Raw genomic sequence first — 14053 nt, forward strand, 5'->3', positions numbered from 1 at the left:
TTAAATAGAATAATTTCCGTTCGTTTCAGGTCTTAATGTGGCTCCTTACTTTCAGTTGAAAAACCTTGTGTTTGTGTTGAATTGCGTAATGGATGTTTGAGCGTTTTATATTAATTTCGTCTAAAACCCCTATCTTTCCATGTTAAACACACAAAAATCCAATTCTCTTTGATTCAGCCAACTACCATCATACGTTGATATTTCGTTGATTGGCATCGCATTTTCTAGTCGCTTAAATTAGTCGATCAATAAAAGTGCTTAAAAATAGTTGTTTGAATGCGTATATTTTCTTTTTAAATGGCGATAATTTTCTCTTTAATATTGGCATTTATTGCTGGATGTTTCGCTACTTTTTACTTATTAAATCGAGAAAAACGGCAGCCACCTGCCGAGACAGCAACCTTAAATACACAGAGGTCCAAAGAGGCAGAAGAAGTGACAGAGGCAAAAACGGCTGAAGTGGAAGTGCCTAAGGTTAGTGATTAATCTGAATAAAAGGGATCCTAATATGGCTGAAGATTATAATCAAATCATAGGAACTGTCTCTTTAGAAAGAAATCAGATAAAATTCTAGTTAATTGACTTCTTGCTATCTCAGAAAGGGTTTAGGTTAGGAAAATGAAACTTCCAAGGATGAATCTACAGACTAAAATATGTCCCGGAAAGGTATTTTGAAGCAACTACCTCCACTCCTTCTCCCTCTAGAGGGCCCTGACCTTTGATGATCTTTAAAAATATGCGTTTTATAAAAATGAAACCTTGCAAAATAGACCTTCTGCTTAATTGAAGTACAACAAAATTGTTTTCAGCTTCATAACTTTGCTCAATTCCATTTTATAAGGTTTCAATATATGCAAATATATTTCCTACATTTTGAAAAAAAAACAAAAAAACATTGATATGACTCAAAATTCTACTCAAATAACGGGAATTGCAGTTTCAGAACTAAAGGCAGAGAAAAAGCAACTAGTGACTGAAATTTAAGGTAAAATGTTGCTTTGTCAAAATTTCAACAGATAATAGACCTGTCATGTAGGCAAATTTCAGGGCCCTCTAGAGGGAGAAGTAGTGGAGGGTACTTTAAAATACCTTCTTGGGACATACTTTAGCCTGTAGACCCATGCCTGAAAGTTTCATTTTCCTAACCTAAACCCTTTCCAAGATAGCAAGAAGTCAATTAACTAGAATTTTACCAGAAATCATATTTGTTTTGGCAAGGTTATGACAGGCAAATACCCGTCTTCTATGTTATTTCCTAATCCATTAAATATAGGAAAGAATGAGCGATAGAAGGTTTAAAACACCTTCCTCGAGCTTAATTAGGGTCAGGATTCATTGCTGAGAGTTTATTACGGTAAATGTTTAGTTTCGTTCCAAACTGTCTAAAGTGCGTGTTACTGCATATAGCAAGATTCTGATGATCGCATATTCTATATCGCATGTTCTATATCCATTCAACAAAGAGCAATAAAACTCAAAAAAAAAAGAAAAAACTCAAACAAGGTTTATTAAATAAATATAGAATAGAGACCTCGCCCCGCTGCCCGCGGGGCTAATGGACTAGTAAGCTTCGCTGTATAGGTAATTTTACCTTTAAGCAAGCCCACTCTACACATTTTAGTGTGCCCCCTGGAGGACGAGGGTCAACCAGAAATTGATTCGCTTCCAGAATTAGCATTTCTAAGTGCCACAAACATTTACCTCTATGACAGTTTAAAGATAGGATTAACCTTTAGGCAATTTAAATTTAATCGTAAAATGTGGCTCTGTTGACATAACTATAAGATGTTTTCTCTTATTTAACACCCTTCCCCACCCGTACACCTCAGCTAAGCCTGGAAGTTTTTAAGAATGTGAAGATCAGACTCCATTTGAGGAAATGTGTGCCAACAGGGTTTTGATTTTACATTTTTAGGTTTAAAAAGTAACCTCTGATTTTCAGTCAAATAACACCTATTATATTACCTATTGTTATAACACCTTTTGTACGAAAATTTGAATTTTTTTTTCGCACAGTAGACTACATACTTTGTTCGTTTTAAGGATGCTAATTAAAGGAAAAAAGTTTTCGACTGAAAGCAAGGAGCAACATTAAAACTTTCAAAGAACAGAAAATCTTTCGAATATGAGGGGGAGTCTCCCCTATTTAATCCCTTGTTCTTTACGCTAAAGTTTTTGAGAATCATAAAAAAAGCTTTTTGTAAAGCCGTTGAGCTTTATTGAGAAGTACTTTTAAAGAAGTTTAAGACTAGCGTAAAGAGCAAGGGATTGAGGAGGTAGTATATCCCCTCATATACGGTACCATTTCTGTTCGCTTAAGCTCTGATATAGCTCTTTACGTTTAGTAGAGAAAAAACTTTCTTTTATTAAATTAACTAAAATGAAGAAATAAATGTAATAAAAGTCATTATGTTTAGTAAACTATCGGAGCGCTGTAAATGTGTAGTGGTGAAAAGAGAGGTTTTAACGTGGCTTGGTGACTTTTTAAGACAAAAACACTTATAAGTTACCTTTAAGTTGTCCAAGTATTAGAAAATTAGATTCCTTCCAGGGGTGCCAATAGGTTGGGGCTCTCTAATTTTGAAACATTTCACTTCCGTGCCTTCTAAAAAAAAAAAAAAAAAAAAAAAAAAAAAAAAAAAAAAAAAAAAAAAAAAAAAAAAAAAAAAAAAAAAAAAAAACATCTTTTTCTTTCCTCTAAATTTTTGTGAATTGGCTATCGACTTCTTCCAAGTTGAGAATATTATTTCTGTAGACAAAAAACTAAAAAAATACATTTATCTTTCAGGAGCTTTTCCCTTCATTAGTCACATCTGGTGGCGGGGGTGCAAGTGACGATGCACTTACAGCGGTCAATTTGCTGGTTCAGTTTCTCTTCCGGGAGCTCCGGTTCTCTAAGAGTTTACATCAGGCAATTATTCAAAGAATAAATGAGGAGATAGAAGATCAGCTATCAGGAAGCAGAGCTGGAAAACTAATTGAAAGAATCATCGTGAGTATTAACACCAGGGTTACCACCCCTAGTGATTTATCATTATTTCTAGTGATTTTTTCATATTGCCTAAACAAAAAAATCCACTAAATTTCCACATAAATCACTAGACTATTAAGGAAAATCACTAAATCCACCAGAAAATCACTAAAATCTGGGGAATTTTTCGGTCACCAGGTGGCAACCCTGATTAGCACCTATATGTGTTATCAGAATAAAGTCAATCTACAAAAATAGAAATGTTGAAAATCCAAAAAAAGGATATCCATTATCAACTAGAAAAGATTCTAGAAATATTGATATCACCGTAATGATAGTGGCCAAAATGCGCTGAATCCTGAGCACTTTGGAAGGTTGGAAAAGTTTTGATCAATGGTTTCAAGTAGAATTATGTGAAGACGGTTCCAGAAACTCGCTTGACTAAGCGTATATCAAACAATAATCTATACGAAAGATTTTGCTTAATTCCGCTTTTTAGGGGTATAGCGAAAAAAAGTTAAGGATGAAGGATGATAAATGACTGAAAAGTTCATCTTTTCGAACATATTAAACTAGTTTTAGAACATATTAAAACTAGGTACACCTACAGGTATGCAGCATCTACTACCTAGACTACAAAAATAGTACTACAAAAATATACTATATAGTGCTATAATATACAATATTATATAAACTGTACTACAGATACTACATATATATAATATACATAATATAAATATGATTTTTATAATACTATATTATAAAATAGACTACAAAAATATGGTCAAAAATAGTCAATTCGTTTATTAAACTGACGTATAAGCAAGTTGACGTATATTTCTCCTGTATTCAGTATTTAATGCACTTGACACAGTCTGGCTGAACTGAAATTTTGTGTACCCTTTGATTTCTGATGAAATTATATGACAGTAGATCCCCTCCAACGTTGCCCCTAGCTCATACACCCAACTTTAGCTTAAGCTCATATTCAAAAGGAAAAGCAGTTTAATATGTATAGCATACTTAATACTTAATATTTACTTAATAGACTTTAATAAACTTTAATACTTAGTAAACTTTAATACTTTAATAAACTTTAATACTTAATAGCAGTCGTTACCTTTGCATCGTTTATATGGTATTATTATGGTTGTATATTTATTTGTATTTTAGAGTCTGGGACCTTTTTCTTAAAAAAAGAAGGAGATAATTTTGGATATTTGAATCGAATTTTGGATCTTTGTCTCAATTCTACTTTATTAAACAGTAAAAACTTTAGTGTAAAGAGCGGGGCTTTGAGAAGGGAACAGCCCCTTTCATACACGGATTAATTTCTGTTCGTTTTAAGTTCAAATGTCGCTCCTTACTTTCAGTTAAAAAAAACTAGGTTTCTTATTTAATTTCTGAGCGTTTTTGAATTAATGTATGTTTGATTTTTTCCGCATATAAATTATTAAATGAAATTTGCATATTAATTCTTTTTTTGGCTAAATGGCTTTCTCTTAGTTTTGACCAGACGATTATGAGAAATAAGGGGCGGGGAAGGAGGCCTAGTTGCCCTCCAATTTTTCGGCTACTTGAAAAGGCAACTAGAACTTATAATTTTTAACAAATGTTTTTATTAGTAAAAACAAATATACGTAACTTAAGAATTAACTTACATATTAAACTTCTATATTTTTATTTATTTTTTTTATGTATATGAGGGGGCTTGTCCCCTCGTTAATACCTCGCTCTTTACACTAAAGCTTAAGTTTTGTCCCTATTCTATAAGAATGACCCCTGCATCAGAAAGGGCGTAGAATAAATAGCTGAAATTACTGAAAATACTTTAGCATAAAGAGCGAGGTATTTAGGAGGAGAAGAACCTCATATGCGTAATAATCTCTGTTCGTCTTAAGTTTTAATATCATTATCGTTTTAAGTTTAAGCTACTCCTTACTTCCAATTGAAAAAAAAACTTCTTCATGTTTATTTTTTCATTGTTTTCTTATAGTAATGCTAGAAAATCCTGCGCCCCTTCATTGAATTTCTCTCCCCTATGACGTATTCCTCCAAGGAAAGATCCTCCCACATAGCCATAGGAAAGATACCACATAGGAAAGATACCCGTTCGTAAGTTACAAATACCTCATTTTTCTGAATTACCCCCCCCCCAACTCCACGAAAGAGAGCGGATCCGGTCTGGTTATGTCAGTCACGTATCTTAGACTTGTTTTTATTCTTCCCATCCAGTTTCATCCCGAACTCTCCGCTTTAAGTATTTTCTAAGATTTTCGGTCCCCCCAACCTTCTCCCCCCTCCAATGACACTGGAGCCGGTTGAAATTTAAAATAAGGGATCTGAGTTACGAGTTCCCTCTAAATAAGAAGTTTCATGAAGATCCAATCACTCTTTCTTAAGTTAAAAATACGTCATTTTTCTAATTTTTCAGAATTACCCCCCCCCCCCAAATTCTCCCAAATATAGCGGATCCTTTCCAATTATGTCAATCACGTATCTAGAACTTGTGCTTATTCTTCCCATCAAGTTTCATCCCGATCTCTCCACTGTAAGCGTTTTCCAAAATTTCTGTTTCCCTCATCTAACACCCTATGTCCCCGGATCTAATTCGAATCCAAAATGGAACATCTGAGACATAAGATCCTTCTATATATCAAGTTTCATTAAGATCTGATCACCTATTCATAAGAAAAAATACCCCAATTTTCACGTTTTCCAATAATTCCGGTTTCCCCCTCCAACTCCCCCCAATGTCACAGGATCTTGTCGGAATTTAAAATAAGAGCTTTAAAGCACAAGATTTCATTAAGATCTGATTACCCCTTCGTAAGTTACAAATATCTCATTTTTCCGAATTACCCCCCCCTCAAACTCCACCAAAAGAGAGTGGATCCGGTCTGGTTATGTCAGTCACGTATCTTAGACTTGTTTTTATTCTTCCCATCCAGTTTCGTCCTGATCTCTCCGCTGCCCCCCCCCCACCAATGGCGCTGGATCCGGTTGAGATTCAAAATAAGAGATCTGAGTTACGAGGTCCTTCTAAATATGAAGTTTCATGAAGATCCGATCACTCTTTCTGAAGTTAAAAATACGTCATTTTTCTAATTTTTCAGAATTAACCCCCCCCCCCAATTCCCCCAAATAGAGCGGATTCGTTCCAGTTATGTCAATCACGTATGTAAGACTTCTGCTTATTTTTCCCACCAAGTTTCATCCCGATCCCTCCACTCTAAGCGTTTTCCATGATTTTAGGTTCCCCCCAAATTCTCCTCAATGTCACCAGATCCAGTCGGGATTTAAAATAAGAGCTTTGAGACACAATACCCTTGTAAAAATCAAATTTTATTGAGATCCGATCACCCGTTTGTAAGTTAAAAATACCTCATTTTTTCTAATTTTTCAGAATTAGCCCCCCCCCCCCAATCACCCCAAAGAGAGTGGATCCGTTCCGGTTATGTCAATCATGTATCTAGGGCTTATGCTTATTTTTCCCACCAAGTTTCATCCTGATCCCTCCACTCTAAGTGTTTTCCAAGATTTCAGGTTTTCCCCTCCCAACTCCCCCCCCAATGTCACCAGATCCAGTCGGGATTTAACATAAGAGCTCTGAGACACAATATCCATCCAAACATCAAATTTCATTAAGATCTGATCAACCGTTCCTAAGTTAAAAATACTTCATTTTTTCTATTTTTTTCCGAATTAACCGGCCTTCCACTCCCCCCCCCCAGATGGTTAAATCGGGAAAACGACTATTTCTAATTTAATTCGGTCTGGTCCCTGATACGTCTGCCAAATTTTATCGTCCTAGCTTACCTGGAAGTCCCTGAAGTTGCAAAACCGGGACCGACAGACAGACAGACCGACAGAATTTGCGATCGCTATATGTCACTTACCTGGTATTTAGCCAAGTGGTACATCATACAGTCTGCCTTCTTGATGAACAGGACCTAGAAGATTTTGTCCCTTTTTAAGACCCTTGCTGTTGACCTTCATGTACAACTTGACATTTAGCCAAGTGGTGCATCATACAGTCTACCTTATTGATGAACAAAACCTGGAAGAGTTTATTCCCTTTTGAGACCCTTACTGTTGACCTTGATGTGCCACTTGGTATTTAGCCAAGTGGTACATCATACAATCTGCCTTCTCGATGAAGAGAGTCTCGATCAGTTTATTCGTTTTTGAGACCCTTGCTGTTGACATCGATGTACCACTTTACATTTAGCCAAGTGATACATCATGGAGTCTGCCTTCTTGATGAACAGGACCTGGAAGAGTTTATTCTTTTTTAAGACCCTTGCTGTTTCTTAGCCTGAAGAGGCTTTCAAAAAAGACCTCACAACATATATGAGGACAAAGGGTGAGACAATAGGGTGAACTAAACAAAGGGTGAACTAATAAACACGCACCCGTGATTTGTCTTCTGGCAAAAAATACGAAGTTCCACATTTTTGTAGATAGGACCTTGAAATTTTTGCGACAGGGTTCTCTGATACTCTGAATACGATGTTTTTATTTTCATTTAGATTCAAAAACGTTTAGTGGGTGTTTCCCCTTATTTTCCAAAATACGGCAAATTTTTTCAGGCTCGTAACTTTTGATGACAAACACTAAATTTGATGAAACTTATATATTTAAAATCAGCATAAAAATCCGATTCTTTTGATGTATCTTTTAGTATCTAAATTCCGTTTTTTAGAGTTTTGTTTACTATTGAGCCGGGTCGCTCCTTACTGCAGTTCGTTACCACGAACTGTTTGACAAGAACCTAGACTGCTAAATCATTTTCCTTTCTCGCTCCAATCTCACAACTCTGACTCCTCACCACTGTTTTATAGCTTCATTTAACTAAACTTTATAAGTTATAATCAACTCCGAGTTAAACTTCGACTCCAGATGTTTCTACATACCAACTCTAACTCCGGCTCCACTTGGCATAAACTTACTAAAACTCCCACTCCTTGACTCCAACTCCTAAGCCCGGAATTTCACGGAGTGTTTTAAATCAATAATCATCATTGTATACCAGATAGTTTTTGGACTTTTTTTTCTTAAAGAGTTTAGTTTTCAGCATTTTAGCTTCCCTTTTCTTTTTTTATTCCCTATCCCTATGGGTTCCTTTTCCCTTTAGAGTAATTTTAAGGTTTCCTTTTAGAGTAGGCCTTTCTACCTTCTTTATTCCAAGGGTTATAAGAGGTTTATCTCTTGGTAAGAGTGTGAACAGATATCCTGATTTCTTAGTGACCTCCATAAGAATTAGAATTGAGTTATTAATCCACCGAGTTTCTGCTTTTATGGAACAAAAGGACATCCCATTAACGGGCTACATTTGCCCTTTTATTTAATCTACTTTCTTTGAAGCTTGTATTATTAGTTTGAAATAAGACATCCCCCCCTTAGTTAAAAGACTACTCTATCACCCAGGATGATGTTTCATATTTCGCTTTTGTAAATTGAGATTCACGACTACGGTATTTGGTTACTGTGTCCATTATTAAAGAAAATGGAAGTGTTCAAAAGGTTTCCACGTTCTCTTTTTCTTTGCCAGAAGTGTGTCATTTTTTCTTTTTCTTTTTTTTTTTGTTAAAGTGGACTACAACGGCATTCCGGTCAATTAGAAAGGTCGATTAGCATGGTCAATTTTTAAAAGCAAATTTTTTTTTCTGACGGCAGCAGAGAGTAAAGTTGAAACTTAAAACGAACAGAAATTATTTTGATTAATTAGTTTATACAGTGTATATCCAAGAAACTGGTTCGGGCAAACCGACTATTTATGTTTCTCTACATTTGAAGGTTTCTTAAAAACTAGCACTTCGCTGAAAACACAAAACCGACGCTACAAAACAGGATTAGGAGCAGAAAAGTCCTCAAGTAGCCTGCTGAAAATTAGTATTTTAATAGTATTTTACATGGCATGAATTTATTTTGCAACTCAAGCACGGTTGGTTTTCAGAAAATTATTTATTTTACAAAACTTTACATAATTGTTTTCCGGCTCTTCTGAACCAGTACTCAGGCCAAAAAGAAAATTACTTACAAGTTTTACAGATGTATTGCATAAGCTGTGAAGCAATTTTTTTTTAAGGTAAATCTTGTCTCTCTGCTTCTATCAGAGCAAAATAGTCCTTTTTAAATTAATTTTTGTTCCTTTTTAGCACATAATAGAACTTATACAAGATCTCCGTCTAATTTGGGCAGAGAAACTGAGGAAGTCAATATGAGCTTTTGTTAAAGTAGAGGAACTTTAATATGAAATATTGCCATATATGAAACACTAGCTGTTGGGGTGGCACTTCGCGCCACCCCAACACCTAGTTGGTGGGGGCGCTGCGTGCCCCCCAAGCCCCCCCCCCCCACGCGCGTAAGTCTGTACGCGCCATTGTAGTTGTGTCCCTGTGTCCCACCTGTGAATATATATATATATATATATATATATATATATATATATATATATATATATATATATATATATATATATATATATATAACTATGTAAAACTTGCGAATATACAACATTCTTGGCTGTCCCATTGTCTGTGCATATAAATAGATAGTCAGGTTTACCGACTCTTGAACATGCAACATATAATTGTCCATGGGAAAAACAATCTGTATTCAGATCTATACCTCATTATTCTAATGATTGCCCTTGAGCTTTGTTGATGGTGATTGCTAATCGAACATTCCCTGTCCCCCTGTGCCCCCCGGCCTCCCCGTTGTTGTTGTTTCTCTGTGTCCGGGTCGTCATTTGTGTCCCGGTGTCCCAGTCTGTAATTTCTCATATGTTTTTAACTACGTAAAACTTGCGAATATACAACATTATTCGCTGTCCCATTGTCTGTACATATAAATAGTTTGTCAGGTTTACCGACTCTTGAACATGCAACATATAATTGTCCATGGGAAAAACAATCCGTATTCAGATCTATACCTCATTATTCTAATGATTGCCCTTGAGCTTTGTTGATGGTGATTGCTAATTAAACATTTCCTGTGTCCCCATCGTCATTTATATATCCCCCTGTGCCCCCCGGCGTCCCCGTTGTAGTTGTGTCCTTGTGTCCCAGTCGTTATTTATAGTCGACAAACATGACGTCAGTCGACAGACAAACATGACGTCAGTCGACACACACGTCCCAGTCGTCATTTGTGTCCTGGTGTCCCAGTCTGTAATTTCTCTTTGAGCGTCCCGGTCGTCATTTAAATTCCCTGTGTCCCGGTCTGTATATACATTCGTTTTTGAATTGGTATATGGTGAAATAAATTTTTTGCATTTTTGCTTTTTTTCTTTTTAGTTTTTTTCTGGTTTTTACCTTTTCTTAGCTTTTTAGTTTTTTTCTTTTTTCTTTTTAGTTTTTTTGGTAGTTTTTACCTTTTTTAGTTTTTTTTTTATTTTATTTTTTTTTAGTTTTCTTTTTCTCCTTTAATTTTCAGTTTTTTCCTTTTTTTAGTTTTTTTTAATAGTTTTTTTTTCTTTTTTAGTTTTTTTTTCTTCTTTTGTATTAATGCTAAAGCCAAGGTTCGAACCTGGAGCCTCACGGACCTAGAACCTGGAACATAACGCTTTACCAACTCAGCTACTGTATTTGTATCGGATTAACGACGCTTCTTGTCTACTAAGGTCCCTGCGTCGGCCCTGTAGTGCATTCCTGCAGCATGGTTCGATCCTGGAGCCTCACGGACCTAGAACCTGGAACATAACGCTTTACCAACTCAGCTACTTCGGCTTGATTACATTTACCTTTTTTAGTTTTTTTTTCTTTTTCAGTTTTTAGTTTTTTTAGTTTTTTTATTAGTTTTTAGTTTTTTTTTCTGTTGTTTTTTACCTGTTTTAAGCCAAGGTTCGAACCTGGAACCTCTCGGACCTAGAACCTGCAACATAACTCTTTACCAACTGAGCTACTGTATTTGTATCGGATTAACGACGCTTCTTGTCTACTAAGGTCCCTGCGTCGGCCCTGTAGTGCATTCCTGCAGCATGGTTCGATCTCTGGGTCCCGTATTACCACGCTAAGGTCAAACCCACTGCGCCAACACAGGTAGTTATATAACTGAGCTACTTCGGCTTGAATACATTCGTTTTTGAATTGGTATGTGATGAAATAATTCAGACGTCATATGCGGACAGTGACGTCACTCGACACACAGACAAACAGACAACTTATTTTTATATATATAGATATTTAGATTCTAAAAAAGTAAATAAAAGTGAAATTATTTTAACTGTGTAGGTAATATAATTTACTGAAATTTATGTTTTGATTATCCCAATTTATTTGCCCAAACGCTGCAAAGGATTTTGGATCTCTCATTAGAAAGTTCACTTTCTTTATTTTTCCTTCTTGGATTTGCAACTTTTTGGGACAACTGATCATGAAAGTCATATTATTATGAAGAATACAAGGTCAAAACAAGAAATTACTCCAAATTTAGGGGGAAAGGCCCTACTTCTCCCCCAAACGGCAGTCCTTTGTGACGTCAAAATCAGTAATCAATTCACTCACACCTTGACGGGGTGGAAAACCAAAGCCTCAATCTCAAAAAATGTAGTTGGTTACACATTTCACCGTTCCTAGCGGTCCTAGCTAGGACTGCTAGGACTGCAGAAAAATACAAAATAGGCCCATCGGGGTTTCAAGCTCTCAAAATTCCCGAAAAACAAATTTCATTACTTAACTGTTCTGTTAGGATAAACATAAATAGTATTTATCATTATTCCTGAATATGTTTGAAATTTGACAGAGAACATTTTTTTCCTCTAGACTTTTTTTAAACCTTTTTTTTTGTTTTCATATACTAGGGGGACTTGGAGAGGGAAAATTTACGAAGGAGATTTTCAGTATCTGACTAAGCATGTTTGGCCAAGGAAATTTCACTGGTACAAAAAAAAAAAAAATCATGTTTCAGTGCCTTCTTCCACCTTATCCACTTCTAGACAGCTTTCTACGATGGTTCGCTGTCCTACTAGTACTGGAAAAAAAATAATAATAAAAAAATAAATAAAAATAAAATAAAAACATCAGTTTTACTTCCCATTTGCCATTGTTTCAGAATGCGTTTTTATGGCACTTGGTATCTACTAAGTGACATATAGCGATCACAAATTCTGTCAGTCTGTCGGTCGGTCTGTCTGTCTGTCCCGGTTTTTGCTAGTTTAGGCACTTCCAGGTAAGCTTGGACGATGAAATTTGGCAGTCGTATCAGGAACTAGACCAAACTAAATTAAAAATTTTCTTTTCCCCGATTCGAATATCTAGGGGGGGGAGTGAAGGGCGGTTAAATCAAAAAATTAGAAAAAATGAGGTATTTTTAGCTTACGAACGGTGATTGGATCTTAATGAAATTTGACGTTCGGAAGTGGAAATCTTGGAAAACGCTTAAAGCGGAGAGATCAGGATGAAACTTGGTGGGAAGAGTAAGAACAAGTCCGAGATACGTGACTGACATCAGCGGACCGGATCTGCTTTCTCTGGTGGAGTTGGGGGGAGGGTATATCGGAAAAAATTAGGAAAATGAGGTATTTGTAACTTACAAACGGGTAATTAGATCTTAATGAAATTTGACATTTAAAAGGATCTTGTGCTTTAAAGCTCTCATTTTAAATCCCAAACAGATCCGTTGACATTGGGGGAATTGGAGGGGGAAACCGGAATTCTTGGAAAACGTGAAAATTGAGGTATCTTTATCTTACGAATGAGTGGTCGGATCCTAATGAAACTTGATATATGGAAGTATCTTATGTCTCAGATGCTCCATTTTCAATTCGAATCGCATCCAGGGACATAGGGGGTTGGAGGGGGGAAACAGAAATCTTGGAAACCGGAAATCTTGGAAAACGCTTAGAGTGGAGAGATTGGGATGAAACTTGATGGGAAGAATAAGCACAAATTATAGATACGTGATTGACATCATTGGAAAGGATCCATTCTCTTTGGGGGAGGCGGGGGGGGGTGTTAATTCAGAAAAATGAGAAAAATTGAGGTATTTTTAACTTAAGAACGGGTGACCGGATCTTAATGAAATTTGATATTTAGAAGGAACTCATGTCTCAGAGCTCTTATTTCAAATCCCAACCAGATCTGTTGACATTGGGGGGAGTTGGAGGGGGAAACCGTATATCTTGGAAAACGCTTAGAGTGGAGTGATCGGGATTAAACTTGGTGGGTAGAATAAGCAAATGTCGTAGATACGTGATTGACGTAACCGTACTGGATCCACTGTCTTTGGGGGTGTTAGGGGATGGTGTTCAGCGCTTTGGCGAGTTTGGTGCTTCTGGACGTGCTAGGACGATGAAAATTGGTAGGCGTGTCAGGGAGCTGCACAAATTGACTTAATAAAGTCGTTTTCCCCAATTCGACCATATGGGAGTGGGGGGGAGGGTTGAAGGGAGAAGAAAAATTAGAAAAATGAGGTATTTTTAACTTACGAGTGGGTGATCGGACCTTAATGAATTTTGATATTTAGAAGAACCTTGTAACTCAGAGTTCTTATTTTAAATCCCGACCGGCATCAAGCCTCTGATTTTCCTTTAAAATCAATCTATTGATTCTTAGAATTTTGCTAGAGCTCATGCCATATCAGCTCTTGGCTCTTGGCTCTTCCGGCCTCGTCACAAGTGCCATATGAGCTCATAGCTCTTGTTAGTTGTCTATTACAATGGGACTGACAGGTGGATTATACATGAGGTGTAGTTGTAATCCATCGCTGAAGGTTTTTGACCATGGAGATTTTAACAATGCATTTTTTATGCCTCCAAGCCTTTGATCTCCAAAAATGGCGCCAAACGAAAACTATTTCTCTGCCATATGGCACTTATGATAATCTTATATAGATTGATTATAAAAGGCAGGTAGAAATAAAAATTAACTTTCAAATGAGCACTCAGACAGCCCTGTTAGAAAGGATTACAATAGTATTTTTTTGAGGGGGGGGAGGTTACAAAAGGATTTATTTCTTAGAGGGGCTTTACAAAAAAAGAACTTCAAGAACGCATAAAAAATTTCTTTATATTCGTTTTTGTGAATTAACGAAACCCCCTAAACCCCCCATCCACCCTGGATACGACCTTGACTGTGT

The 14053-nt window shown here is 36.3% G+C and overlaps 1 protein-coding gene and 1 long non-coding RNA gene across 2 annotated transcripts in view; one reads left to right on the plus strand and one right to left on the minus strand.

Moving 5' to 3' along the window:
* The first annotated feature begins 229 nt into the window (after positions 1-229).
* The window catches only part of LOC136038469 (PDZ domain-containing protein 8-like), a 98294-nt gene continuing 84470 nt past the window's right edge, over positions 230-14053 (plus strand). Inside the window, exons 1-2 of the mRNA XM_065721536.1 lie at positions 230-474; positions 2789-2992. Coding sequence (XP_065577608.1) covers positions 298-474; positions 2789-2992 — 381 coding nt within the window. The 5' untranslated portion in view covers positions 230-297. The remainder of the gene's footprint in view (positions 475-2788; positions 2993-14053) is intronic.
* LOC136038470 (uncharacterized) lies at positions 9904-11145 on the minus strand. The gene is made up of 2 exons (XR_010620219.1): positions 10661-11145; positions 9904-10520 (listed from the first exon to the last, which is right to left on the minus strand). It is a non-coding gene; the product is annotated as an uncharacterized LOC136038470 (long non-coding RNA).

This window comes from Artemia franciscana, chromosome 18 (genome assembly GCF_032884065.1).
Source record: "Artemia franciscana chromosome 18, ASM3288406v1, whole genome shotgun sequence".
NCBI lineage: Eukaryota > Metazoa > Arthropoda > Branchiopoda > Anostraca > Artemiidae > Artemia > Artemia franciscana.